The 25,926-nt window shown below is 34.1% G+C and overlaps 1 protein-coding gene across 7 annotated transcripts in view; it reads left to right on the top strand.

Moving 5' to 3' along the window:
- Positions 1-25,926, top strand: part of LOC144581922 (intermembrane lipid transfer protein VPS13A) — a 237,895-nt gene that overhangs the window by 183,091 nt on the left and 28,878 nt on the right. For 4 of the 7 annotated variants that reach the window (XM_078367850.1, XM_078367836.1, XM_078367840.1 and 1 more), the window contains 9 exons: positions 3,280-3,390; positions 4,636-4,781; positions 6,276-6,357; positions 7,518-7,631; positions 8,489-8,564; positions 8,652-8,815; positions 9,128-9,173; positions 9,280-9,403; positions 16,298-16,409. In XM_078367850.1, the coding sequence (XP_078223976.1) occupies positions 3,280-3,390; positions 4,636-4,781; positions 6,276-6,357; positions 7,518-7,631; positions 8,489-8,564; positions 8,652-8,815; positions 9,128-9,173; positions 9,280-9,403; positions 16,298-16,409 (975 nt within the window). Of the gene's footprint in view, positions 1-3,279; positions 3,391-4,635; positions 4,782-6,275; positions 6,358-7,517; positions 7,632-8,488; positions 8,565-8,651; positions 8,816-9,127; positions 9,174-9,279; positions 9,404-16,297; positions 16,410-16,600; positions 19,452-23,851; positions 24,043-25,926 lie in introns of those variants that run through there. The other 3 variants (XR_013533366.1, XM_078367847.1, XM_078367844.1) reach the window with 3 other exon arrangements.

Genomic DNA, 25,926 nt, shown 5'->3' on the forward strand with positions numbered 1-25,926 from the left:
CATTTGGATTTGAATTAATATCTGGAGTGCCTTTCTGCCTGAGGAACTTCCATTAGTATTTCTTGTAAGGCAAGTCTGTGAGCAACAAAGTATCTTAGTTTTTGTTTATCCAGGAATGTCTCTACCTTTATTTTGAAAAATAGCTGTGCTGGATATAGGATTCTCAGTTGACTGTTGGTTTTTTTAATTTGAGCAATTTGAATATGTTATCCTACTCCTTTCTTACCTTCCTTTTTCTGCTGAGAAGTTAAATATTAATATTAATTGGGGTTGTATGTAATAAGTGGCTGTTTTCTTCCTGCTTGTAAGACTTCCTCTTTATTGACTTACAGCATTTTTACTATGATGTTTATGAATCTGTTTGCATTTATTGTCATTGGAGTTAGTTCATTGAGCTTCCTGGATGTGTAGGTTAGTGTTTTTTAATGAATTTGGGGACTTACAGTCCATATTTGAAATATTCATCAAATATTATTTTCCATTCATTTATCTCCTCTCCTTCTAATACCCCTTTTTTATACATTAATATGCTTAGGGGTAGCTCACATTTCTCTGAGACTGTTCATTTTTTGTTATTTTTTTCCCTGGTTTTTTTTTTTTTTGGATTGACTAATTGCTTTAAACCTACCTTCATGTTCACTAAAAATGAAGTATTTTATGAAGCATTTAAATGTTTTCTGCCAGTTCAGATCCACTGTTAGTCCTTCTAGTGTTTTTTTCATTTTTGCTATTTTTCAACTCCAGATCTTCTGTTTGGTCCTTTTTTTTTTTTTTTTTAACAGTTTTTCTCTCTGTATATTGATATTCTCCATTTGATAGGACATTGTCATCATACTTTCCTTTACTCTGTAAACATGATTTTTCTTTTAGCTCTTTGAAAATATTTTTAATTGTTATTCTGAAGTTTGCTGCCAAGTCTGACCTGATCACTTTCAGGCAGTTTCTTTTGTTTTCTGGTTTGATGGGTCCTAATTTCTGTGGGTTTTTAAAAAATTTTGATGTCTTTAATTTTTTTGTTGGAAATTGGACATTTTAGATAATGTTTTGTAACAGCTGTAGGTCCTGATTTGCCCTCTGCCCTTATGGGGTCGTGTTATTGTTATTAGCTTGCTCGTTTGTTTAGTAACTGGCTATAATTTTGCAAAAGTCTATTCCATTTGACCACCACCCCCTAGCGCCACATACCCTTTCCTACAGTGTTAAGCCTTTTATGTTGTTTTTCAGGGAAGTACAGCTTTGTGATGCCTAACAGACACCCTGGACTAATAGTGATTTGGGCAGGGCCCTCCAGTTCTTTCCTTTCCGTCACCACATGCAACTGTTAAGCTCCAGTAATTGCTGGTTGATTTCTCTATTGTTTTCAACAATGTCCTATGACATTAAATTGCTCTAATTAAATCAAATTTCATATATGGGCTTTTTAAAGAAATTTGGAGATAAGTGTTTAATATTTGTTCTGACCTTAGGAAAACTCCTTCTGTTTGTCACTTTCTCTGATTTTCTCCTGCAAACTAGTAGGTCTACAGGTTAGCCAGTATCTTCTATAATTCAGTGACTTTCCATTTAGTTGTCATTCACCACATCTGCTGTTTCTGAGAGCACCCTTAGGCTCGAAGTGCACTCTATGTTATAAATGAAATTAGTTCCTTTGGAAAGAGATTAGTAGTGATTTGTTTTAAAACCTACTTTCCCTATCAGCAGAAATCTCTAAACCAGGGCTCTGAGGCTAGGGATAAGGACAGTGACACCCTTCTATTTGAGTAACACCCCGGTTTAGGAGCTGAGCACTATTTGTGGTGGAATAAGAGGAGTAGTGGCCCGAGATCATCACAACTTGCCTCTGCTGGCGTGGAACTACCACGTTACAAGCCTGGGCAAGCCTAAAGATCAGAACTCTAGTATTCTCAGTGGTGCTGTACCCAAGGCAGAGCTTTTTTTTACCCTGCACAGAGGCTGGACAGAAAAAGGAAGCCCCACCAGGTGTGGTGGCTCACGCCTGTAGTCCCAGCACTTTGGGAGGCCAAGGTGAGCAGATCACACCCTGGCCAACATAGTTGAGACCCATCTCCACTAAAAATACAAAAATTAGCTGGGTGTGGTGGCAAGTGCCTGTAATCCCAGCTACTAAGGAGGCTGAGGCAGGAGAATCTCTTGAACCCAAGAGGCAGAGGTTGCAGTGAGCCAAGATCGTGCTACTGCACTCCAGCCTGGGTGACAGAGCAAGACGCCATTTCCAAAAAAAAAAAAAAAAACGTAAAGGAGGCCCCCACTTCACAATTGCACTCAACCATAACTTAACCTTAGCAGCAGGCAGCAGGTAGCTGGGAACAGGATGAGAAATAGGGACATACTGAAGTCTTCTTGGCCCAGTCCTCAATTGGCGTCCTCCAATTGAGGACTGGGCCAAGAAGGAGCTCTGTGTTCTTAGATATACTAGTTTAGAGTAGAATTCTGGCTCGTTAGTCCGAGAGAGGGAACAGAGGGAATACCCTTAGTTAAAGTACCACAGATTCACTTTTCCTACCAAATTTTTTAGGTTTTCTTAAATAGATGTTTCTTCATTTGCTTATGACCTTACAACCATTCCTAGAAGCCTTAAACTTGTTGTTGCTGTCTTTTAAATACATTTTATCAGTTTGGCTGGGGTGCCGGTGAAGAGCTTCTCAGACTGTCATCTCAGAAATTGATTTCCACATATGCTTTTTATAAGGCTATCATTTTTTATGTTTTATGAATATGTTAAAATGTGAATCTTGGGGCCCATTTTTCAACCCATTGAAGTTACTTCAGTCTGAGCATTTCGAGAAGTATTGAATATCAAGAATGAAACCACTAATCAATTAATACAAAGTTATTTTTAACACCTTTTAAATTTTATCATATCACTGGTCTGTGTAGGTTGCATTAAAGCAGTTACAAGTAGACTACAAAATGCCACAAGTAGACTGTGAGATTATGTTTAAAGAAACAAATATACCCAAGAGACTGTTGATGGTATGGATTAGTGTCATTTAGGGATAAGATTTATAGTCATATGGCGAAAAGCTTAGTGTCTTTTAATGGTTTGGATAGAAATATAGATAATGCTTGTCAGTTCGTCAGTGGCAGACAGAACTGTCCTAATGATAGAGATGGTAGTTTCCCTTCTTAGGCAATCATGAGCAATGTTGAGTGAGTCTAGATCTTATAGAAGAGTTTTGGCAGTGTGTCTGCTATTTGTTTAAGTATCTCATGCAGATAGATTCCTTTAGCTTTTAATATTTTGTGTTCCTTTTATAGGTTGAGCTTTTTCATAAAGATATAGAAGCTTTCCAAGAAGAATATAAAACAGTCTCAGTAGATCAATCACAAGTCAGCCTCTATGAATATTTTCATATATCTCCTATCAAGGTAGGAGAAAAATAATTCATTTTTATTGTCTTTGAAAATCTGGGTAATAGCAAATTGATGTAGCATTTATATTGTGTTCTTCAATAGCATATAAAATCTGTAACTCTACAATTAAACTAAGTAACAAAGGAATTACTTACATTTGACTTAGGATTAAACTAATAAGTAACAAAGGAATTACTAATTAGTTTAATTGTAACTTAATAACTTATTAGTTTAATTATTTTACATTTTTATTTATTTTTAAATAAGTTTTGTCATGTGGAGCCACCTACAGCGTGTATTTATGTTTATAATTTGATGTAATCTTCTTTTTACCTTGATTTTCTGTTAAACTGTTTGGTAACAATTTTCAAAATTCTGTATTTGATGATTTGTGTATTCACTTTAAAATAATTTATAAAGTAGCCTTAAGAACTGAAGACAGGATGGTATCAAATCTAAGTTTTTAATGCAACATTTCTATAAGCTAATTATATAATAATTGAAAATTATTAACCATGTATGTAGAATATATATACAACAAAGTGTTTTTTAACTGGCCGTTAACTTCTAAAATAATTGAAATATACACTTTTGGAGATGCACATGTTTTTCAACTTATGACAGAGTTATGTCTCAACAAAGCCATTGTAAGTTGAAAATCTTTTAAGTCAGAAATGCATTTAATACACCTAACCTACTGAACATTGTACCTTAGCCTAGCCTATCTGAAACATGCTCAAAACAACTGGGCAAAATCATCTAACACAAAGCCCATTTTCTAATAAAGTTGTTATAAAGAATTTTGAATCAAAATCCAAAGTACAGTTTCCACTGAATGTGTACTGTTTTTACAGCATTGTAAAGTTGAAAAATCATTAAGTTAAACATAAGTCATATACATATGGTCCCCATCATAAGTTGGCAACCATATATATTTGAGTCATTTTCAAAATCACTTCAACTTCTAGATTTGTAATGTTATTAATAAATATGTAAAAACTAGTATTTTCTTAGGTTTACCAAAAGAATGGGATGGGATCAGATATTATGCAATCCTAAATTGTTGAATTGAAGATTTAAATAGAGCTGTGTTAGATTTTAAATTTTTTCATATTTCTATTTAGTAATTTTAACAATCTAGATAACTCTGAAATTTTATTTATTATGGTGCAGTAAATTTAAAATTAAACTGATTTTTAAGAGTTAAAATTATCAATATGAAGAAAATATTTTAAAATATTTATCTGTTTATTTTTTTAGTTACATTTAAGTGTTTCACTGAGTTCGGGCAGAGAAGAAGCTAAAGATTCAAAACAAAATGGAGGACTGATTCCAGTTCATTCTTTAAATCTTTTGCTGAAGAGTATTGGTGCCACACTGACAGATGTACAAGATGTGGTTTTTAAGTATGTTTAATATTCAAATCTATAAATTGATAAAGTCTGTTTTATGTGTAAAAAATTTTGTAAATGAAAAAGTGTGTAAAGCGCATTGCAGATCATAGGCAAAATGAAATTTTTGCCTTTAAGTGAAGTACAATCTGAATAACAGCAAACATACTATTTGCTAACTCCTAATTACTAAATTACAGAATTATTATTAAATAATTTTCTTAAGAAAAAGAGACATAGGCCATGCAAGCTGTACATTTTAAAAGATCTTTCTGGCTTAGGGAAGGATTCGTAAGATGTGTATGCCCAAAGATATGGTTCCTGAAATGTGCGGATTTAAAGCTAATAGGAATGACTCTTCAAAGCATATGCAAGTAGAACAGAATGAATGCAAAAACAGGGGAAATGAAAGAATCAACTTTAAATGTTGGAGGCAGGAATTTGTATTTTAATGTGAGTCATAATGAAGCTCATAGAGTATCTGACCAAAGAGATTCAGAGTGTCTGAGCTGAGACTTTAGAAGAGAATAACCCTTTCAAGTAGGATCTAGGATCGATTAATAAGAAGAGTAGTAAGAATTTGCTGGATGCAGTGGCTCATGCCTGTAATCCCAGCACTTTTGGAGGCTGAGTTGGGCAGGTCACCAGGTCAAGAGATGGAGACCATCTTGGCCAACATGGTGAAACCCGGTCTCTAATAAAAATAATTAGCTGGGCATAGTGGTGCACACCTGTAGTCCCAGTTACTTGAGAAGCTGAGGCAGGAGAATGGCTTGAACCCGGGAGGTAGAGGTTGCGGTGAGCTGAGATCACGCCACTGCATTCCAGCCTGGGCAACAGAATGATACTTGTCTCAAAAAATGAAAAAAAAAAACCGTAGTAAGAGTTAATAAGTCCAACACGAGGTAACACTGAACCTAGATAAAGTTAAAAGAACACAGGTATGATGTTAGCAAAAATAGGATGAAATTTCTAATCCTGCTCCTATTCCACTTACCAACAAGAAGCATAGAGCTTTTCAGTAACTGTATCAGGTGTATGTTATGAATGGGTTTAAGTGGGCTAATCTTATAATATCTATTCTGTGAATGGGTTATAGGCAAGCAGGCAGAACCTGCTACCACTGAACCTGGCCATTCTTGAGCAACCTCTTTATTAGTGTGTCAGACATTTTCTATGTGGGCCACGATAGGACAGAATTGGGAAATAAAGTTCTATTGGTCCATGAATGGGATCCATAGGATCTCAGAATTCTCCTAAATTACATGAAAATTTATGTATACTGGTGACTTCTGAAGATAAGATCCATGTGTTTAATGTTTCTGAGAGGGCTCTTTGATTAGAATATGCAGAGATATACCTATAAAGTAGATTTTCTGATTGGCATGGGAACATGTACTGGAAGGACATTTGGAGAAAAGATTCTAAAGAAAATAAAGCCACTCATTAATATTAAAAATACTTTCTCCATACACACTTTCAGACAATATATCTTTATGCTTTTTTCAGGCTTGCATTTTTTGAACTCAACTATCAGTTCCATACAACATCCGACTTACAGTCTGAAGTCATAAGACACTATTCAAAACAGGTTTGTCTAAGATTATCTTACAGTGGGACAGAATGTTACAGACTAATAAAACCTTTTATGCCTATACATGTAAAATGTAGAATTGTCAAGGAACCAAATAGCCATTTTCAAATTATTAAAGCATGTTTTTTCCCTCAGAATTGTAGAAGGAAATTGAGCTCAATCACTATTTGAATTTTTTGTTCTTACATTTTTTAGCCACTGACAGAAATTTTTTCTGAATCAGCATGGACTGGAAATAAATAAATCTTTAAATAAAATATTAACTAAGTAATTTATCACACTTAATTTAAAAATGGGTTCAAGGGAAACTATTAGTAACTGATGAACATGGGATATTTTTAATGTAACTACTTGTTAAGTCAGCCAGATATGTATTTTTTTAACAGATGTTTTTCCACTTCTAGAAAGTCTCTAGATAGGCTCTAGGTTTTAGGATATAACTTACAGAGCATCTGATATAGTTGTGGTATGATAGATCACTGAGCATGACTCAGGAGATTTTGGTTTATCCCACTTTTGCCATATACCCACTCTGTGACCCTGGGTATCATCTGACTTACATGTTTCTCCAATCTATAAAATGGTGGTGGTAATGACAGTGGTCACAGATAATTGTAAAAGTGAAAGTATTTTAAATATTCTAGAGCTTTACATGAGTATAATGTCATATTATTTTTAATACTGTAATATCAAATTCCTTTTTAAAAACGAATAATAGTGATCAATAGGCCAGGCGTGGCTCATGCCTGTAATACCAGCACTTTGGGAGGCTGAGGCAGGTGGATCACTTGAGGCCAGGAGTTCCAGACCATACTGGCCAACATGGTGAAACCCCATCTCCACTAAAATCAGCCGGGCATGGTGGTGCATGCCTGTAGTCTCAGGGGGAAGGGAGGCACAATAATTGCTTGAACTTGTGAAGCAGAGGTTGTAGTGATCTGAAGATGGTGCCACTGCACACCAGCCTGGGCAACAGAGCAAGACTGTCTCAAAAAGAAAAAGAAAAAGGTAATGATTAATAGAATGAGATAGTTTAGGAATTGAAATTGGCATTAAAGGTGTTAGCCTGAGAAACCTGGGTGCAAGTTTTAAATAATCAATAAGAAAAAAATAGGTCTAATTATCTGAATTGATTAGTGTTCCTATTTTATTTTTAGGCCATTAAGCAGATGTATGTACTGATTCTTGGACTTGATGTTTTGGGAAATCCCTTTGGCTTAATTAGAGAATTTTCTGAAGGTGTAGAAGCATTTTTTTATGAACCTTACCAGGTAAAATAGTTATTTTTCTGGTTCTGCTATATGTCACTAGTACTTTAGAATAGATTATACATTTCTATTGGTAACTTGAATTGTAAGTGCAAACAGATTTTAGAAGACACATGAAAGGACGCATTATTTTGCGGTAAACAATAGGAAGAGATTTGGGGAGGCTTTGGGGGAAATTTTTACCTTCATCCTCAAAATTTAAATTTAAGGTTTTATTAAGCTATGCTGAATTTAAGTGTTTCCTTGGAATATAAAAGGTGGATAAAGTACAAGGAAGATCACCATGTCTTGCTTTGCACAGTAGTGTGGAACTATAAAAACAAAATCATGGAAACTGACACCAAGCCAAGTAATCCTAAAATTCAGTGGGAAAAATAATGATTGTTCTATGTCCCTTTAAATTTTTTCTCAAAAGGATTTCTACTTTCACTCATAAATATATAGATACATAAAAATAAAGTAAAATTAATATTAATTTTGTACACTGTAATTAAAAGCATTAAAAGTGTTAAGAATTTTAAAGTGTTTTATTTCTGTTATGTTTTTATTTAAAAACTTATCAAGAGTAGTTTGAACTGTGCTTGCATTTTCCTCATAAACTTAAAATATGGAGCGAGCATCTTTTTGTACTTTGGTGAGTTGTCATACTCCTTTCTAAGGGTACATTATATCCTTCACACTTTCAGTGTCCAGAAATATCCCTGAGAATTCTTTTAATGTGAAACTTTGTGCTGATATCACTTCCTCTGAGACATCATTATCCGTTTGGTTACTACCTCTTTCTTCATATATATTTATAAGCTCATCTTTAAAAGTGACTATAACTCACTCACTCATTTATTTATTATTTGGCCCTTTAGGGAGCCATCCAGGGTCCTGAAGAGTTTGTGGAGGGAATGGCACTAGGACTTAAGGCACTAGTTGGTGGAGCTGTTGGTAAGAAACAGAATGTCTACCACGTATTTTTGTGCTAGAAAGTAATGACATCATTACTTTTCCTAAAGATAAAGTAATTTCTCTCAGGTGGATTAGCTGGTGCTGCCTCCAAGATCACCGGTGCTATGGCTAAAGGGGTAGCAGCTATAACTATGGATGAAGACTACCAACAGAAGAGAAGAGAAGCCATGAATAAGCAACCAGCTGGTTTTAGAGAAGGCATCACTCGTGGAGGAAAAGGCTTAGTTTCTGTAAGAAATTTCACAGGGTTGTGAACATTTTGGGAAATATCTTTTAAACCTATATATATTCTGTGAATAAGAAAATAGACATATAATTCTTACTCCTTAAATTATTATCTGGATATTTTAAGAGCAGTGGGTGGTAGCATATAAAACATGTCAGTAGCCTCCAAAAGCATTCCGTTTGAATAAAATACTTAGGAGATATGTTAATTCTTATGATATATAAAAAGCAGAACTGTATTTTTTGTATAAGCCGAACTTGGTTCTTCTAGGCATCATAAAAAGTATTGTAAGTTTTCAATTGTGTTTTCCTTCTAGGGATTTGTTAGTGGCATAACAGGAATTGTTACAAAACCAATCAAAGGCAAGTATAGTAGTTCCTTTGCATTATATATATTACCAAGTCTTTCATAAGTTGATTCTGTTTTCATTCTTGGATGCAATTGTCAAACATTCTTTTTTCTTTCTAGGAGCTCAAAAAGAAGGAGCAGCTGGTTTCTTTAAAGGTGTTGGGAAGGGTTTAGTGGGAGCAGTAGCAAGGCCAACTGGAGGCATCATAGACATGGCTAGCAGTACATTTCAGGGAATAAAAAGGTAAATCCTCTTTGATTTAAGATACGAGTAAAATGCCTAAGCCATGAGAAATGAAACGTATCTGCTCTTTGACTTAAGACATTTGGTTATTGTCTTTGTTTTGTGCTGCTATAACATATCACGTAATACCACAGACTGGGTAATTTATAATGAACAGAAATGTATTGGCTCACGGTTCTGGATGTTAAAAAGTCCAAGATTGACAGGCCACATCTGGCTAGGGCCTTTTTGCTATGTCATCTCGTGGCAGAAGGACCAAGAGAGGGCAAGAGAAGAAAATGGGGAACCAAAGTCACCCTTTTATAAGGAACCCACTCCCACAGTAACAGTATTTATTAATCCATTCATGGGGCCAGATCCTCATGTCCTAATTACCTCTAATTAGGCCCCACCTCCTGGCTGGGGATAAAGTTTTCAGCACATGCTCTTCATGCTCTTGGGGGGACACATTCAAACCATACCAATTATGAATACTACAATATGGCAGCTTGCATACGGTCTTCCTAATTCTTTTTAATATTTTTTAAGTTGCTGCCATTGCATTGTTTCACCTTTATGGAGTTCCTCTTTATGTTTCATTCATTCCCAGCAGGTTTGCAGGAGCAGTTTGGCAAGTTAAGCAAGCTTTTCAGTTATTTTAGTTTAAATACATTAATGCTATATATCAGTTATAAAATTAGCAAATCTAATCTGTATCTTTTTTATGAAATGAAGAATGGCATTTTGTATTTCTTGGTTCAAACTCAGTTGTCTTCACCCTTCTTTTATTATCTTATTTTGATATAATTTGTTATAATAGTCCCTCTTGATCTGCAGAGATCTGCAGTGGATGCCTGAAACCTTGGACAGTACCAAACTCCATATATTTGTGTTTTCTCCTATACGTACATACCCATGATAAGATTTAAATTAGGTACAGTAAGAGATTAACAATAATAATCAAAATAATATAAGACAATTATAACAATATACTGTAATAAAAGTAAAATAAGCGTCACTTAACACAAGTACTGTGATACTGCAACAGTCAGTCTGATAATTGAGTTGGCTACCACATCTCTAATGGACTGGTGATGTATAAAGCATGGATACGCTGGACAGAGGGATGATTCACATCCCAGGAAGGACAAAGCAGGGTGGCAAGAGATTTTATCACACTACTCAGAACAGCATGCAATTTAAAACTTAGAGATTATTTCTGGAATTTTCCACTTAATGTTTTTAGACCACAGCCGACAGTGGATAACTGACACTGTGGAAAGCAGAACTATGGGCAAAGTGGGTAATAGTGTGTGTATGTGCATTCCCTTTCTCTTACTTTATGCAGGTAATTTTAATATATGTTCTTTTTGCCTCCAAATTAAATTTAGTGTAGGGCTGAAATTTAGTAGTTTCATTATTGTTACCTCTGTCCTAGAAATTTGTGACACATACAACAGATGATAAAATTAATGTTTAATGAGACCTATGTTAGAAAGTTAGGTGGATGACTATCTTCCTAATCTTTTTTCTTTGTGTTTTCTCTTGCTTTCTGCTCTATAGTGGTATGTATTGTCATCATTTGAGCTATTCCTCTTAAGCCAGTATTTCATACTAGTTACCATAATTGAGTGTTTTTGGCATTTAGAATTAAGATGAGGAGGAAAGAATGAGTCTCCTCTATCTGTAACTTCAGTTTCATAAATATAATGTGTTGAGTGGTAGTCCTCAGAGAAACTCAAAAGTCAATGAAACATAAGAAATTTGAAACATATAAAGGCTTCTGCCAAAAACTACTAGAATTACCTTCCATTTATCTAAAACCTTATATTTTTGTACCCAGCTATATTACCTTTAGGGATTGAGGGCACAATGAAACATTTCTAGAAAAAATAATAAAGACTAAGAACCATTAAAGGATATACTTGTGAAGAAAGACATTGAAAATAAAAGGAGAATGGGTTACAAGATTCAAAGATAAAAATATAAATTGGATTAATCTAATTGAGCTATGTGAAAGCAAAATTGGAAACAAATTATTAAAAAATAAAATGCAATTTGAGGAGATAATGATTGGCATTAAGCATTGTAATGTCATATTTGTGAAGAGCATGTACTTATTAATATTAAGCATTAAGCATTGTAATGTCATATTTGTGAAGAGGATGTACTTATTAATATTAGATGAAACAGACATTAAGACAATAAAAGCATCATTTGAGATAAATAAGGTAATTAGGTAATGATAAAAGAAACTACTAAGTAGGAATATAGTAACAATTTCAAACCTTTACTCAGTTCATAAAATAGCCTTAATGTTTAAAAGTACAACTTGACAAAACTGTAAGAACTTTTTAATTATACAATAATGGTGGAAGAATTTAATATTTTTCATAATACTTGATAGATCAGGAAAACAATAAAAGTAAGTAAATAGATTATTTGAATACATTTAACAAGCTGCCTAATACAAATGTAAATAATGATTCAGCACATTTTAGGGCTCATTGTCTATGATCTAGACACCTTTCTAATCACTTGAGGGACCAGCAGTGAACACAATTGGCAGTGGTCCTGGGTTCATACAGCTTACGTTCTAGTGGGAGCGTTAAATAAGTAACTGATAAATATATGATGTGCTAAATGGTGGAAAATGCCATGAAGAAAAATAAAGCAGATTAAAGGATGTAGGGAGATCCAAAATGATAGGGAGGAGGGTTGCTGTTTTACGTATACAGTGATCAGGGATGCTTAACTCATGAAGTTATGTTTGAGGAGAGACCTGAAAGAAGTAAAGGATGAGCCATGTGAGAAGAATCCGGGCAGCAGGAACGGCAATTAAAAAGCCTGGGTGCAGGAACGTGCTTGGCCTCTTTGAGAAACAGCAAGACTAGTGTGCCTGGAGTAGAGTGAGGAATGGGGAAAGATGAAAAAGACGTTCAAAAATGAACGTACAAGGGATCAGATCACATAGGACTTGGCAAGCCACGGTAAGGACTTAGGCTTTTGCTTAAGATGAGAGGCCATTGAAAGGTTTTGGTGTGAGCTGGCTGCTGCATTGAGGCCTAACCACAGGGGATTAGGACAAAAACAACACTTACAAGGCTTTTGCAGTGATCCAGGTGAGTGATAATGGTGAGGTGACTAGTTCGGTATTAGAGGTATGTTCTGCATGTATTTTAAAGGTAGTGGCAATAGGATTAGTTGATAAATTGGATGCAGGATATGAAAGAGAATCATGAAAAAAAAAAAAGAATCATGAAGAATAATTCTAAAGTTTTTATGTGTACCACTGGAAGGGTGAGGTTGTCAGTCTTTTTAGGGAAAGAGGGTATTGCCATTTGAATGTATTAAGGTTAGAATATCTCAGACATACATATAGAGACATTAAGTTATTGTTGAGTAGAGGCATTTGAAGTACAAGAGAAAGGTCCAATTCAGAAGTAAAAATTCAAGATTTGTGAGCCTATAATAAGGTATTTGAAACCATGAGTCTGGGTAAGATCACCAAGGGAATGAGACTGAAAAGAGAAAAAAGAGGTCCAAGGACTTGGCTTTCAGGCACACCAACCCTTAGAAGTTGGGGAAATGAGGAAGACCCAGAAAAGGAGACTAAAAAGAAATGGTCATTAAGTTACCTAAAAAAATTTAGGGTCAGTTTGTCAATTTCTGCAAAAAAGGTAGCTGGGATTTTGATGCAGAAATTTGGGGAGCATAACCATCTTAACACTATTATTTTTTAATCCATGAAAATGCAACGTCTTTCCATTTATTTAGGTCTTCTTGAATTGCTTTCAATAATGTTTTTAGTTTGTAATACTTTCTCAAATTGTGAAGTTATTGATTTCAGACCTTTTCTTAATGTAGACATTCACATCTATAAATTTCCCTCTCAGCACTGTCATTTTGTATTTTTTGTTTTTGTTTCAAAGTAGTGAATTTTTCTTGTGATTTTTTTTCTTTGACATTTTGTTACTTATGCTTCTGTGTTTTAATTTCCACACATTTTTGAATTTCTTAAATTTCTCTTATTTACACATTTCTAATTTTCTCCCATGTGGTCAAATAGCATACTTGTATATTTTCAGTACTTTTCTTTTTGAGATGGACTCTCACTCTGTCTCCCAGGCTTGAGTGCAGTGGCTTGATTTTGGCTTACTGCAACCTTTGCCTTGCCGGTTCAATCGATTCTCCTGAGTAGCTGGGATTACAGGCGCCCACCACCATAACCAGCTTAATGTTCGTATTCTTAGTAGAGACTGGGTTTGAACTCCTGACCTCAAGTGATCTGCCCACCTTGGCCTCCCAAAGTGCTGGGATTACAGTCATGAGCTACCACACCTAGACTGTTTTTAGTAGTTTTTTTTTTTTTTTTTTTTTTTTTTGAGACGGAGTTTCACTCCTGTTACCCAGGCTGGAGTGCAATGGCGCGATCTCAGCTCACCGCAACCTCCGCCTCCTGGGTTCAGGCAATTCTCCTGCCTCAGCCTCCTGAGTAGCTGGGATTACAGGCACGCGCCACCATGCCCAGCTAATTTTTTGTATGTTTAGTAGAGACGGGGTTTCACAATGGTGACCAGGATGGTCTCAATCTCTTGACCTCGTGATCCACCCACCTCGGCCTCCCAAAGTGCTGGGATTACAGGCGTGAGCCACCGCGCCTGGCCTAGTAGTTTTATATGTACATTCAATCTTAGCCAAAAGGCCAAGAAGCAATCAGTAATTTTACATTATTGAGGCATGTTTTATGACCTAATATATACCTAATTCTGAATAATGTTTCATTCCACTTGAGAAGAGTGTGTATTCTGTTGCTGGTTTGAATGTTCTAGAGACGTCTGTTAGGTCTAGTTTGATTATAGTGTTGTTCAAGTCCTCTTTTTCTTTGCTGACCTTTCATCTAGTTGGTATCCATTTTTGAAAGTAGGGTGCTGAAATCCTCAACTATTATGGTGGTATTGCCTTTTTGTCTTTTAAATTCTGTTCGATTTTATTTTGTGTATTTGGGGGTCTTTTGTTAATTGCTTATGTTTATAATTTTTTATCTCTTTGATGGATTTACCCTTTTTTCATTATAAAATGCCCTTCTTGGTGTCTAGTAAGAATTTTTTAAGGCTGATTTTTTCTGACATTAGCATAGCCACTCTAGCCTTCTTTTAGTTACTGTTCACATTGCATATATTTTTGTCTTTTTAGTTTTAACCAGTTTGTGTCTTTCACTCTAAACCAAGTCTCCTGTGGGTAGTATATTGTTAGATCATATTTTCTGTCTCTTCTGTTTTTTTGGAGAATTTATTCATATGTATATGCACATGTATGTGTATATATTATGTTAGTGGTCCCCAGCCTTTTTGGCCTCAGGGTCCAGTTTTGTGGAAGACAATTTTTCCACAGACCACACAGGAGGGATAGTTTCAGGATGAAACTGTTCCCCCTCAGATCATCGGGCATTAGTCAGATTCTTAGGAGGAGGGTGTAACCTATTGCCATGTGTCCCTCACATGGCAATAGGGTTCACATTCTTATGAGAATCTATTGCTGCTGCTGATCTGACTGGGTGGAGCTCAGGTGGTGTTGCTTGCTCACCCACTGTTCACCTCCTGCTGTGTGGCTCAGTTGCTAATAGGCCATGGACCAGTACCGGTTCAAGTCCCAGGGGTTGGGGATCTCTTAATAAATATTTGTTGACCGGGCGTGGTGACTTACACCTGTTATTCCAGCACTTTGGGAGGCTAAGGTAGGTGGACCATGAAGTCAGGAGTTCAAGACCAACCTGACCAAGCTGGTGAAACCCCATCTCTGCTAAAAATACAAAAATTAGCCAGATGCAGTGGCAGGCACCTGTAACCCCAGCTACTCGGTGACTGAGGCGGGAGACTTGCTTGAACTCAGGAGGCAGAGGTTGCAGTGAGCTGAGATTATGCACTCCATCCTGGGCAACAGATACTCCATCTCAAAAAAAAAAATTGAGTATGTAATATTTGTTGAGTGAACAAACAGATGAAACATTTTCACTTATGACCATACAGGCAAAAATGTTAAATACAATACTGCTATACACAATTTAGCAGTATGTGGAGTGTGTTTTTTGTTTTTTTTTGTTTCTTTTTAGACAGGGTCTCGCTCTGTCACTCTGGTTGGAGTACAGTAGCATGTGGCTTAAACAATCCTCCCACCTCAGCCTCCTGAGTGTCTGGGACTTGTGATGCACACCACCATGTCTGGCTAGTTTTTTATTCTTTGTAGAGGTGGGTGTGTTGCCCAGGATTGGGGTATGTGTTTACAATAATAACACGTCGAACCCAGGAGGACTGTGAGAGTATTTGAACATTAGAAAACTATACAATGTGATTTATAACAGTAATAGATTAAGGAAAATATACCATGTGATTACAACAATGCCAGAAAAGAAATTCTTATTTAAAATTCATTGCCTATTTAAGATTTTCAAAAACCATACCAACAAAAGAACTATTAGTAAACTAAAAATAGCAGTGAACTTTCCTGACTTGATAAGGGGTGCTTTAAAAAAAAAGCTGCTTATATCTGTATTTCACAGAGAACTCTTAGAAGATTTCCTTGTAGTCAGGAATGAGACAAGGATGCTTGCAAAATCCCCTTTTGGTTCTAGCATTATACTAAAGAAACTAGACAATGTAATAGGAAACAAAAAAGCAACAAGTGCTAATACTGTGATTATTATCACAAAGAAATTTCAGGAGACTATTAATAAACTTCTTTATAGTTCTGTATTTTTCTAGAGAACTTACACTATTTGTGTTACAAAAACAATTTAGAGAAGTGATGTAATATTTTTATTCAATCTCAAATAAGATTCTTTTTAGTAATTGCATTTTATAGTTTGTTTACAAGTTGTTGAATAACTTTTAAAATCAAGTTATTTTTTTCCTCTAGAGCTACAGAGACTTCTGAAGTGGAGAGTCTGCGCCCTCCTCGGTTCTTCAATGAAGATGGAGTTATCAGACCTTACAGGTTGAGGGATGGGACTGGAAATCAAATGTTACAGGTAAATTAAGAACTATCTTATAAATGAAGATTAAATTAGTCAAGTTAGAAGTTTTTAAAGTAAACATTTAACATATATTGAATTATATGGGCTTTTCTCTATTTTGCTTAATTTCACTTATAAGTTTTTTGTATTTACTTAGTATTTTAAAGTACATTTATTTACTATAAGATTTTTTTTCTTTTTTACAGGCATCAAAAAGTTTGATATGAAAAGTTAATGCATGACTTTGCAAGTGAAAGCCAACAGTAGATTTTAGTCTTAAAATTTACAAACTATGTACAGTTGTTTCAGTATTTTGAATACAGAGAAAACCTTTTGTATTGGTAACTTTTATTAGGAATTCTAAGGAATCTGTTTTTTTTAATAGGGTGTTTTTAGTTCTGCCCTGGATTTGCTAGATTTGTTGAAAGCCTTTGTACTTATATATCCTCGTCATTGGTGGTACTTACTTAACCAATTAAAGCATGTCTGTTATTAAACCAGTGGTACCAGGCTTTTATACCAGATATAACCCTTATATCCAATTACACATGAAGAAGGAAAAACAAAGCTCAGGAACACTGCTCTTGTGAATTACCCTTGGATTATTGTACTTTGCCTTTGAAAATGCTTAAATGGCCATGACCCTCTTCCTACTTGATTCTAGTATAGTCTGCGTAAAACTTGGGGATTTGATAAGCAGTTCACATGCAAACCAGTATTTTTTAATAGGAAAAAGCTTCTGGAACAATAGACATTTTGAAGGTAGAATATTTCATCTGTTCAGACAACTTTCTTACTTGGTAAATTCATCTTTTTAAAACCTGGAATATGCTGTAGGTAACTAGTAGTCACATATAAGCTATACCTGTGTAATGTTGTTTCTGTGGTTTAGAGGTGGAATACTAAATTATTTGTTTGAAAACAAACAAGGGATTATTATGTTATGTAGGCTTGCACATTTTCATGGTAGCAATAAACTATTGGAATATGGAGCTTCCTTTATTGCTTTGATATTTTAAATACTGTGGTATATAATGTGATCAGGGTAAAGATTTAAACTTCAGTATTTTACCTATTGCAGAGCACATAGTATTGCATAAAATCTTCTCACTCTTTCTCTGAGGCTTCTAATATATTAAAATATAACCATAGAACTAATATGCAATATTTAGTAAAGTGATTTTATACTGTAGGTAAAATGTTCTTAAAGCATCAAAATAATTGTGTTTTGGGGTAGAACTGGTAATCTATTAAGAGGTTGTGCTCTAATGGACATATTGTGCAATCTCTATAATGACAGTGTGTTGTTCTTTGGAAGGTAGAAAGTTTGCAGAAGTCACCTGTGGCTGATACAGTCGAAACATATTTCTACCCAATACCTGCTTTCCCTTGTTAGAATGCAATTAACAAGTTACTCACATTTTACTAGACTAAAGGTCAAATATAGTACGAAGTAAGGATGAGTAGTAAGGAGAGTTTAGGAATATATCCTTGTTATAAGTGAGCACATTATCATACCCACAAGAAAGCCATGAGATACCAATAATTTCTCATGGTTGATAATTTGATTTCAGTGACAAGTGTATACCTTCTCATTGTTTTCTGAAGCTTTAAAACTTTGAGATGTAAAAGCATGACTTTTGACTATGTACTTTTAAAGATACATATTTATTTTTTAATAGGCCAGTCTGATCATTAATCGCTAAAAGAGCTATTTAGATGACTAAAAACCCATTCCCTTGTGGGCCATTACTTGTTTTTCAGCAAGCATTTACACAGTATTAGTGGAATATTTGTAGGAATTCACCAAGTACCTTGGGATGTTGCAGTTAGCATTTTTTTCTTACAGGTATGATGATAGTGGGTTTTTTTTAATCAAAGCTCTAGTGTATTATTACCAAATACTTTAAAATATGTAAATTGCTAGTACTGTGGAAAATAATTAGATGACACATGAACTGGATTTAAAATTCATCTCACCATCTGCCTAGATTTTATGTAAGTGATATAATGATGGTGCCTTAAAATATTTGATACTTTCAAATGTTTCTCATGTTATTTTCTAAAAGAGGTGTATTCACTAAATTATATACAGTTATATAATAATTAAATCTAAAATACATTATTTTACTGGGCACCTTTCTATCTAGAAAGTAGCATATTGCAGTGTTTCCTACTAGTCAAAGTTGCCTATTAGAGAAATAGAATGGTAATTTTAATATCTTCACAGAATACCTTATTGATATCATCAAACCAATATATACATTGAGTTTGTACCAACTAGTAGACTTGAGTCTTAGGTCTATTAAGTTATGGAATATTATATCCATAATTACAGCCTGAGTCATAGCTTTAAAATTATTCTGACTCTGAACATTTCATAATCTTACATGTTTTCAAGCAATTTGCCATATTTTACTAACCTTTGTGCTTCTTCTTTCCTTTACCATGCTTACAGAAAATTCAGTTCTACAGGGAGTGGATTGTGACTCACAGTAGCAGTAGTGATGATGATGATGATGATGATGATGATGATGAGTCAGATCTAAACTATTAAAATTCATGTATTCTTTATCATTTCACTTGGAATGTTTCATTAACATGTTTTGTATGACTTATACCATAATGCCCTATGCCCATTTAGAGGGAGATATAAAACACGTTTTCTTTTAAAATGTTTTCCTACACATCTTCATAAAGCAAAATAATTGTATTATTTAAGCACAGACAAAAAGTGTATCTTACATCCAAAGTAGGATATCCAACATATTATAGATTTGCTTTTATACATTGTATAGCTTTGTATTACATAGTTTGTCTTTAAGATTTCAAGTTAGACTTAAATATAATTTTTATGTTCATTGATTTTATTTTAAATTACCTTCTTATTTGTTAGCAAAATGCCTTTTTTTAATGGTCTCTGTAAATTTTCTGGGCTTTAATGTAAAAAAAAAAAAAGGAAGAAAGTAGTAATAGCCATTCCGTGTTTTATATTTATCATTTTAAGCATATTTTTGTCAAGTTTATTTTAATAATAATAAACATATGTAATCTGAAGCAGTGTGAATTTGTTGTTCTATCCCAAAATCATACGGATTGAACTACTATTATTAAAAAACAGTCATGGCCTCTCATGGAAGCTTAGATAGTAAAATAATTTATAGTCTGAGAATGAAAAAAAGCATTGTCTTTTTTTATGTCTTTACTTTTTATTGTTTTGTTTCACATATTTTTGTAAAACAATGAAAAAAGTTGGTTTCAATAGTCATTATATTCACTTATTAATTTGCATATGCATATACTGTATTTCTGTTATGAATTCAGAATATTTGGAAACTTCTGTCGTAAACATAACTATTTTTTTTCTGTGTAATATTAGGGAAAATGTTACATATATCTCTGAAAGATCCATTAGTAAATCTATTTTATGTCTTGTGTAATAAAGGTTTTTAAAAAAAATTTCAACTTAGATGATACTGTCCTGTTTCTCTAGATATCAGATGTACTTTCAAAATTCTCTAGAAAGTAAATGATCATTTGTAGTTAGAATGTTTAATCCTATGACTGCCGTACTTTTGGATCAACAAAGGAACATATATCTTGACTTCTGCTAGTCAGGCTGTGTATAGAGAGCTTCTGCCACATAGTAGGTAGCTGGCCTACTTGTTGAACTTTTGGTTTAATTGAATCAGCGCACTATTTCCGAGTTCCATCTAGGTTTATCAAGTTTTATTTCTATAAATCATTATTCTCTATGTTCTTTGAAAATGACTACTTTAAATTTGAAAATATTGAGATTACCCCCAAAAATGCCAAAAAAAAATCAGCTTTTTTGAAATTTCTCTCTATCCAGCATTCCTTCAAATTAAATAGAAATCAGCATCATGTATGTAAAGTTTGTTTGAAAGCAAACTTACTAATATGTAAACATCAAAAAATCAATTACCGCTTTCATCACAGTAATGTTTTTATCTTTTTAGAATAAGTAAATAAAAATAGTGATCATTAAAATAGTCACTACGGTATCAGAAACTGACTTTGTATTTGTTGTGCACCCACTGCTCTCTCACCCGTGGCCAAAATCAGACAGAACTTACTGCTCCTTCTAGAATTTAGAAAGAATACTGCCTGTTTTTGATGTCTGTTTTGTGTATACCTAAGGAAGGAAGAGTCTGGAAGTTTCTTCATTGGCTTCTTAGATTCCACCTTTGCTAGGCACACGGCCTTGTAAAAGAGACAGTGGAACCACTTGTTTGCAAGACATTTACCACCTTTACTGTCTTGGTCTTTGACACTTAATTCTATGATGTGAGATTCATAAAGATGATCGTAACCTTTCATTCCTTAAGAATTTATTGGAAAAAAAGGTTCTGGTCATCTTAGCGACGACTTACCATTTTCATTAAAAGAAAATTGGAGGTAGAGTTACATTTATTTAAAATCTCTTTAACAGTAAAACGATTTTAAATAATATTCTAGTAACTAGTAAACATTGCTCATGTGGTCTTAGTTTCATCATTCTTCAGATTTTAGCCCTTGAAGATAAAATGTGCTCTTTTACAGTATAATTGCCCTTGTTTTTCTGCCACAGTGAAATCATCTTTTCAAGCTTCTTCGAGGACAAGTGTTAATGTGTCCCAGTTTTGAAAAAAAACTTTTTTATTTCGCTTTTACTAGAGAAAAATTCAAGACAGAATTGCTCTTTTGTTTTACACCATTGTTCTTTTGATGGAGATAGAGGATCTAGACCAAAATATATTCTTATTTCTTATCAAATCTATAGAAAATGGATTTATATTTGGGTTTTAATAAGATGAATTGTTGTTTATCAGTGGCTGTATAATTAACTAGAGCCTTTTAAATGGTGGTATCTAACAGGAAAATCTAGTGAGAAAGCTGTTTGAAAATTATGTAACACTATACCTTTCCATATGCTTTAACTTTATTTATGTTCCAAATTTCTGCATGATCATTGCTTGTGTATAGAAAATGGAAGGGAAGGTTCTCTTCCCTACAGGAGTGATTACCCTAAAGATTCTTTATTTTCCTTTGTGTCTACCTGACACTCGAATAACACATTGACAACTGGCAAGAAGAAAAATTTGTAAAAGTTCTATAATTGTGGACACTCATAACCATGGACAGATAATCTGAGCCTGTAAATGAAATTAATTGGTATTCACATTGGATATAGATAAAACAAATGTAAATTCAGAATAATATTGCCAACTTTCAATATTATAAAAAGGGAATCAAGTAAATTTTAATTTCTATATTTAAAATCAGAATTTTACACATTTTAGCTTTTGAAACTATTTAAAAGACATATCACTGATGCAGTGTTGAATGTTGATTTTAAGTTAATGTTATTTAAATGTACAGCTGGAGCCATTGCATACCGATGACTAAGACATCAATATTCAATATGAAAAATACTCGTTTCTGTGTCTCGGGATTACAAATGACTGATGTATTAGCTACTATTTTGTCTGATTGAAGTCTTATAATGAAATTTTGCATTCAGTTTTCCTATGGTGATGGAAGAAGGACCAGAAACCACCATCCCAACTGTTACTGAGTATTTTCTACTGCATATTCAAACTTCAGCTTTTTATTTTTTAGATTTCCTTGCAAAATAGTGAAGGGTCTTACGGATCTAAATCAGGTGATGTTAACTCTACACACAGATTATTTAGCTCCAATAATAATTATGGATATGTAAAAATGTCAGTTTTATTCTAGCACCTTTGGAATAAATGGAGATCAATTAAAATGTTTTTACTTAATTTAATCATCAATATTAGTGAATGAATTTGTGAGTTCATGAAGTACAGTGAGTACAGCTGGCATTATACAAAACATAGAAAGTCCTACATCAAAGTAAAATAATTTCAAATAGGTCTGTGTTAAGAGAACTAATTAGAATAATTTATGATTTTCTTAGGGATTTATTGTCTAGTTTGTTTTAATGTGGCAGAATATGTATCATTCTCAATAAGTATAAATTTATTTAGCAATTATTTCATCTCAACCAATATATAGCAACAATGTAACTCGAAATACCAATTTTAAAACATGTTTAACAATGTTATAAAACAGGCCTTTCATGAATCGTCTTCATTGCTTACACGTGTTTTAAGCAATGGACTTGTGAAGATTTCTACTGAATTGCATTATGCCATTCTTCTGAATCTTAGAGATCCTCAAATATGTGAGCATTGAAAATATTATAGGTATTTTTGCTTTTTAAAAACATCAACAGGATAGTTAGACATTTAGCTAACTATATTCAACTTGTCTTAACTGGCCATGTTATATTTTTCTACTATAAATAATGATTTGTCAGTAACCTGTTAACTACATTATGTCTACAAAGGTTTTCTGAGTATATTCAATAAAACTCAGAATTTCTATGAATTGAAAATTTTTACAGACCTGCATTTCCATGGAAAAAACTAAAAACCTCCTGTGAATCCATTTACTAACATTGATTCTCAGTTGACAACTTTAGTATTTTATAAAGATATGAAAATTTTCAAAAATTACCCTGGATTATTTTCTACACTACAGTATGCTCCTGTCTCCCCACCATTTATTTTTAAATTTTTATTCACCTGGTTACAGCCCAAAAGTATAAATTGCCATTTTATGTTTTGTTACATATTTTTGTAAGTAGCATTATTAACTTCTAAAGATTAAAAAAGCATACCACTCATAGAAATATCCCCAATTGGGAAACCTAGTCTTTATTTATGGAGCACATAGAGCCAGCAGAACTCTTTTTTATTTTTTAAGACAGAGTTTCACTCTATTGCCCATGTTGGAGTGCAGTGGCTTGAATAAGCTCACTGTATCCTTGAACTCTGTGCCCAGGCAATCCTCCTGCTTCACCCTCCTAAGTAGCTGGGACTACAGATATGCATCACTATGCCAAGCTAATTTTTTAAAATTTTTGTAGAGACACGGTCTTGCTATGTTGACCAGGCTGGTGAACTCCTGAGCTCAAGCCATCCTACCACTTCAACCTCCCAAGTGTTGGGATTTCAGATGTGATCCATTGCTCTGGGCCTTTCATTTTTATACCAGATACAGAACCTTTTTCTCTTTTTCATTAAACATTCCTACCTTTTGATGACTCTATGCTTTTTAAAAAACATTTCTTCCCTTTACGTAAATAAATCTTTTAAAATGCATGTGCGTGGATATGTGTGTGTTTGTGTGTGTGTGTGTGTGTGTGTGTGTGTGTGTGTGATTCCTGTGTCCTTCATTGTGTTTGAATGTTGACAGCTGAGTTGTTGTCTTGTGGGTGTAGTATAGTATGTTCTTAAACATTTCAGGTATTTTTGAATTTATCTGTGTTGTCCTTGAATCTTTTATGGAGATACTATTACTGCCGTCATGTAAGTTGTTATAGACAGGAGGCTGTTTTTGTGTCTTGTATATTTCTTTTCTTTCAGAAATTACAGATGTTTATAATTAGCTTCAAGCACTGCCTTAATAGCAGTTGGAAGATAACTACCTTCAGCCGACGTGGTCTTTCCCTTTACTTCAGAGGAGAATTACTACTACTCTGGAAGAAAGGGCTTACTGTAGCAGTCAGATCACCAGAGTAGTGCCGAACACTTCCTGGCTTCATCTGAAAATTTGAGTAAGTGAACAAGAACTAGGAGACAAAGGCTATTGGACTTCACTCTTCATTTTGTAGCTCTTCCTCTCCAGAAGGGTGCTTCTGAATGGGATGAGAAAACTGAAGAGAGCCGAATTGTGTTATCCAGGCAAATTAGAATTCTTAGCATCTCAAATAAAGCAGATACCATGCAAAAAGATTTCCATGGATTTGTGGATACAATTATCATACCTTACTAGTTTAGCAAGGAATCTCTTGGAGAGATTTTGTCACATTATTTTCAAAAGCCCAAATACTGAACATTTAGTAGTGTGTACCACTAACTTTATTTTGGACCAGTAGGGTCCAAAATAGAGTAGAGTAACCAACCCCACTTAGAACCTTCCAGTATTATGTAAAAATACTTTTTGAATAAGATTTTGAAATAAATTGTGTCTTCCTCTGGTGGTGATGATTCCACTTTGTGGAGATTCAGGTTTTTTCTTTCATCTCAAGTATAAAATTTATTCATCCCCATCACTTGCCCCTCTTTTTGTTGTCATTGTCATTGTTATTTGTTGTTGAGACAAGGTCTTACTCTCTCGCCCACGAATGCAGTGGTGCAATCGTAGCTCACTGCAGCCTTGAACTCAGGCTCAAGCGATGCTTCCACCTCAGCCTCCCAAGTAGCTGGGATTATAGGCATGAGCCACTGCACGTTGCCTAATTCTCTTTTTAAATTCAGTAACTTAAATTAGACTAATTTGATTTCTAGATCTTTCAGTTTGTCATCATTGCATCTCTTAAATTTGTAAATATATTAAGAAACAATAAATGCTACTATAATAGAAAATTAAATACATTATAACATTAAAAGAAATCCTCAAATTTGAAGCCCAGGTAGGTTTCAATTTGAGTCTTACCCTCTTATTAACCAAAAATCTGTCAGTACAGCTAAAAGTATAGTATTAGCTAGAAGGTCTTCAGCCCTTAATTAAGCTAAAGTTGCTAAATTCTGATACAGGACTCGACTCATGATTTCTCTGCTGATGTGATAGAACTCTACCTGGTAACTTTCCTAGTTACCTTGGATAGATGCAAAGATTCTCAGGATAAGATGAGTTTAGTAAAGCTCATTCAGAAATATTTGTGTGTGTGTACATGCATGCTATTAAAACAATAACATAGAAAACTAGTATACGTTCTGAAAAATCCATTCTTGACTGGCCAAATATCCTGCGAAAGGATACTTTCACTTACCAGATGAAACAATTGTCATGCCACGTCAGATTACAGGCCTCTTTCACTCATCTGAAAACAAAATGTACTGCCATCTATTAAAGGAAGCACCCTATGTTTTGGTGTTTTGTTTTTGTCAGTTAAGAATCTTTAGTTTAAAATTCAAATGAAATTAATATCCTAGTCACTTCTAATGATGATGCTAATGAATTGTAATGGTAATTTTTTTGGTGAAAACCTATCACTCTAAAGAAGCCTACAGAAGCACTCGAAAGAAATATACATTTAGAAATTTCTGTGATACTTAAAGTCTAAAGTAGTTTGAGTTAGAGATTGTATGAAGATACACTGTTGGAATACAGATATGGGAGATTGAACATTTCACATAAAGTTAGTCTTTCTGGAATAAGTTGCCAAAAGAATAAAATATATGACTATATATATAATTGAATTTTTGCTGGCTTTATTTGCTAGCATAGTTTATATGAATACAAAGAAGAGAATGCCATGTATTCATTGGTTCTACACGTTTTTGTCAAACTTCTCTTCATTATGTATTCAGATACTTGTAGATAGTAGAGTTAAACCCTGAAAAGAGTATTCAAAATTCCCACTCATCTCTCATGAGCTCATCATGGTAGTGAGCTTTATTGTTCTGGTGATGGGGCATATAACACATGCCACATT

The sequence above is a fragment of the Callithrix jacchus genome, chromosome 1, assembly GCF_049354715.1.
Source record: "Callithrix jacchus isolate 240 chromosome 1, calJac240_pri, whole genome shotgun sequence".
NCBI lineage: Eukaryota > Metazoa > Chordata > Mammalia > Primates > Cebidae > Callithrix > Callithrix jacchus.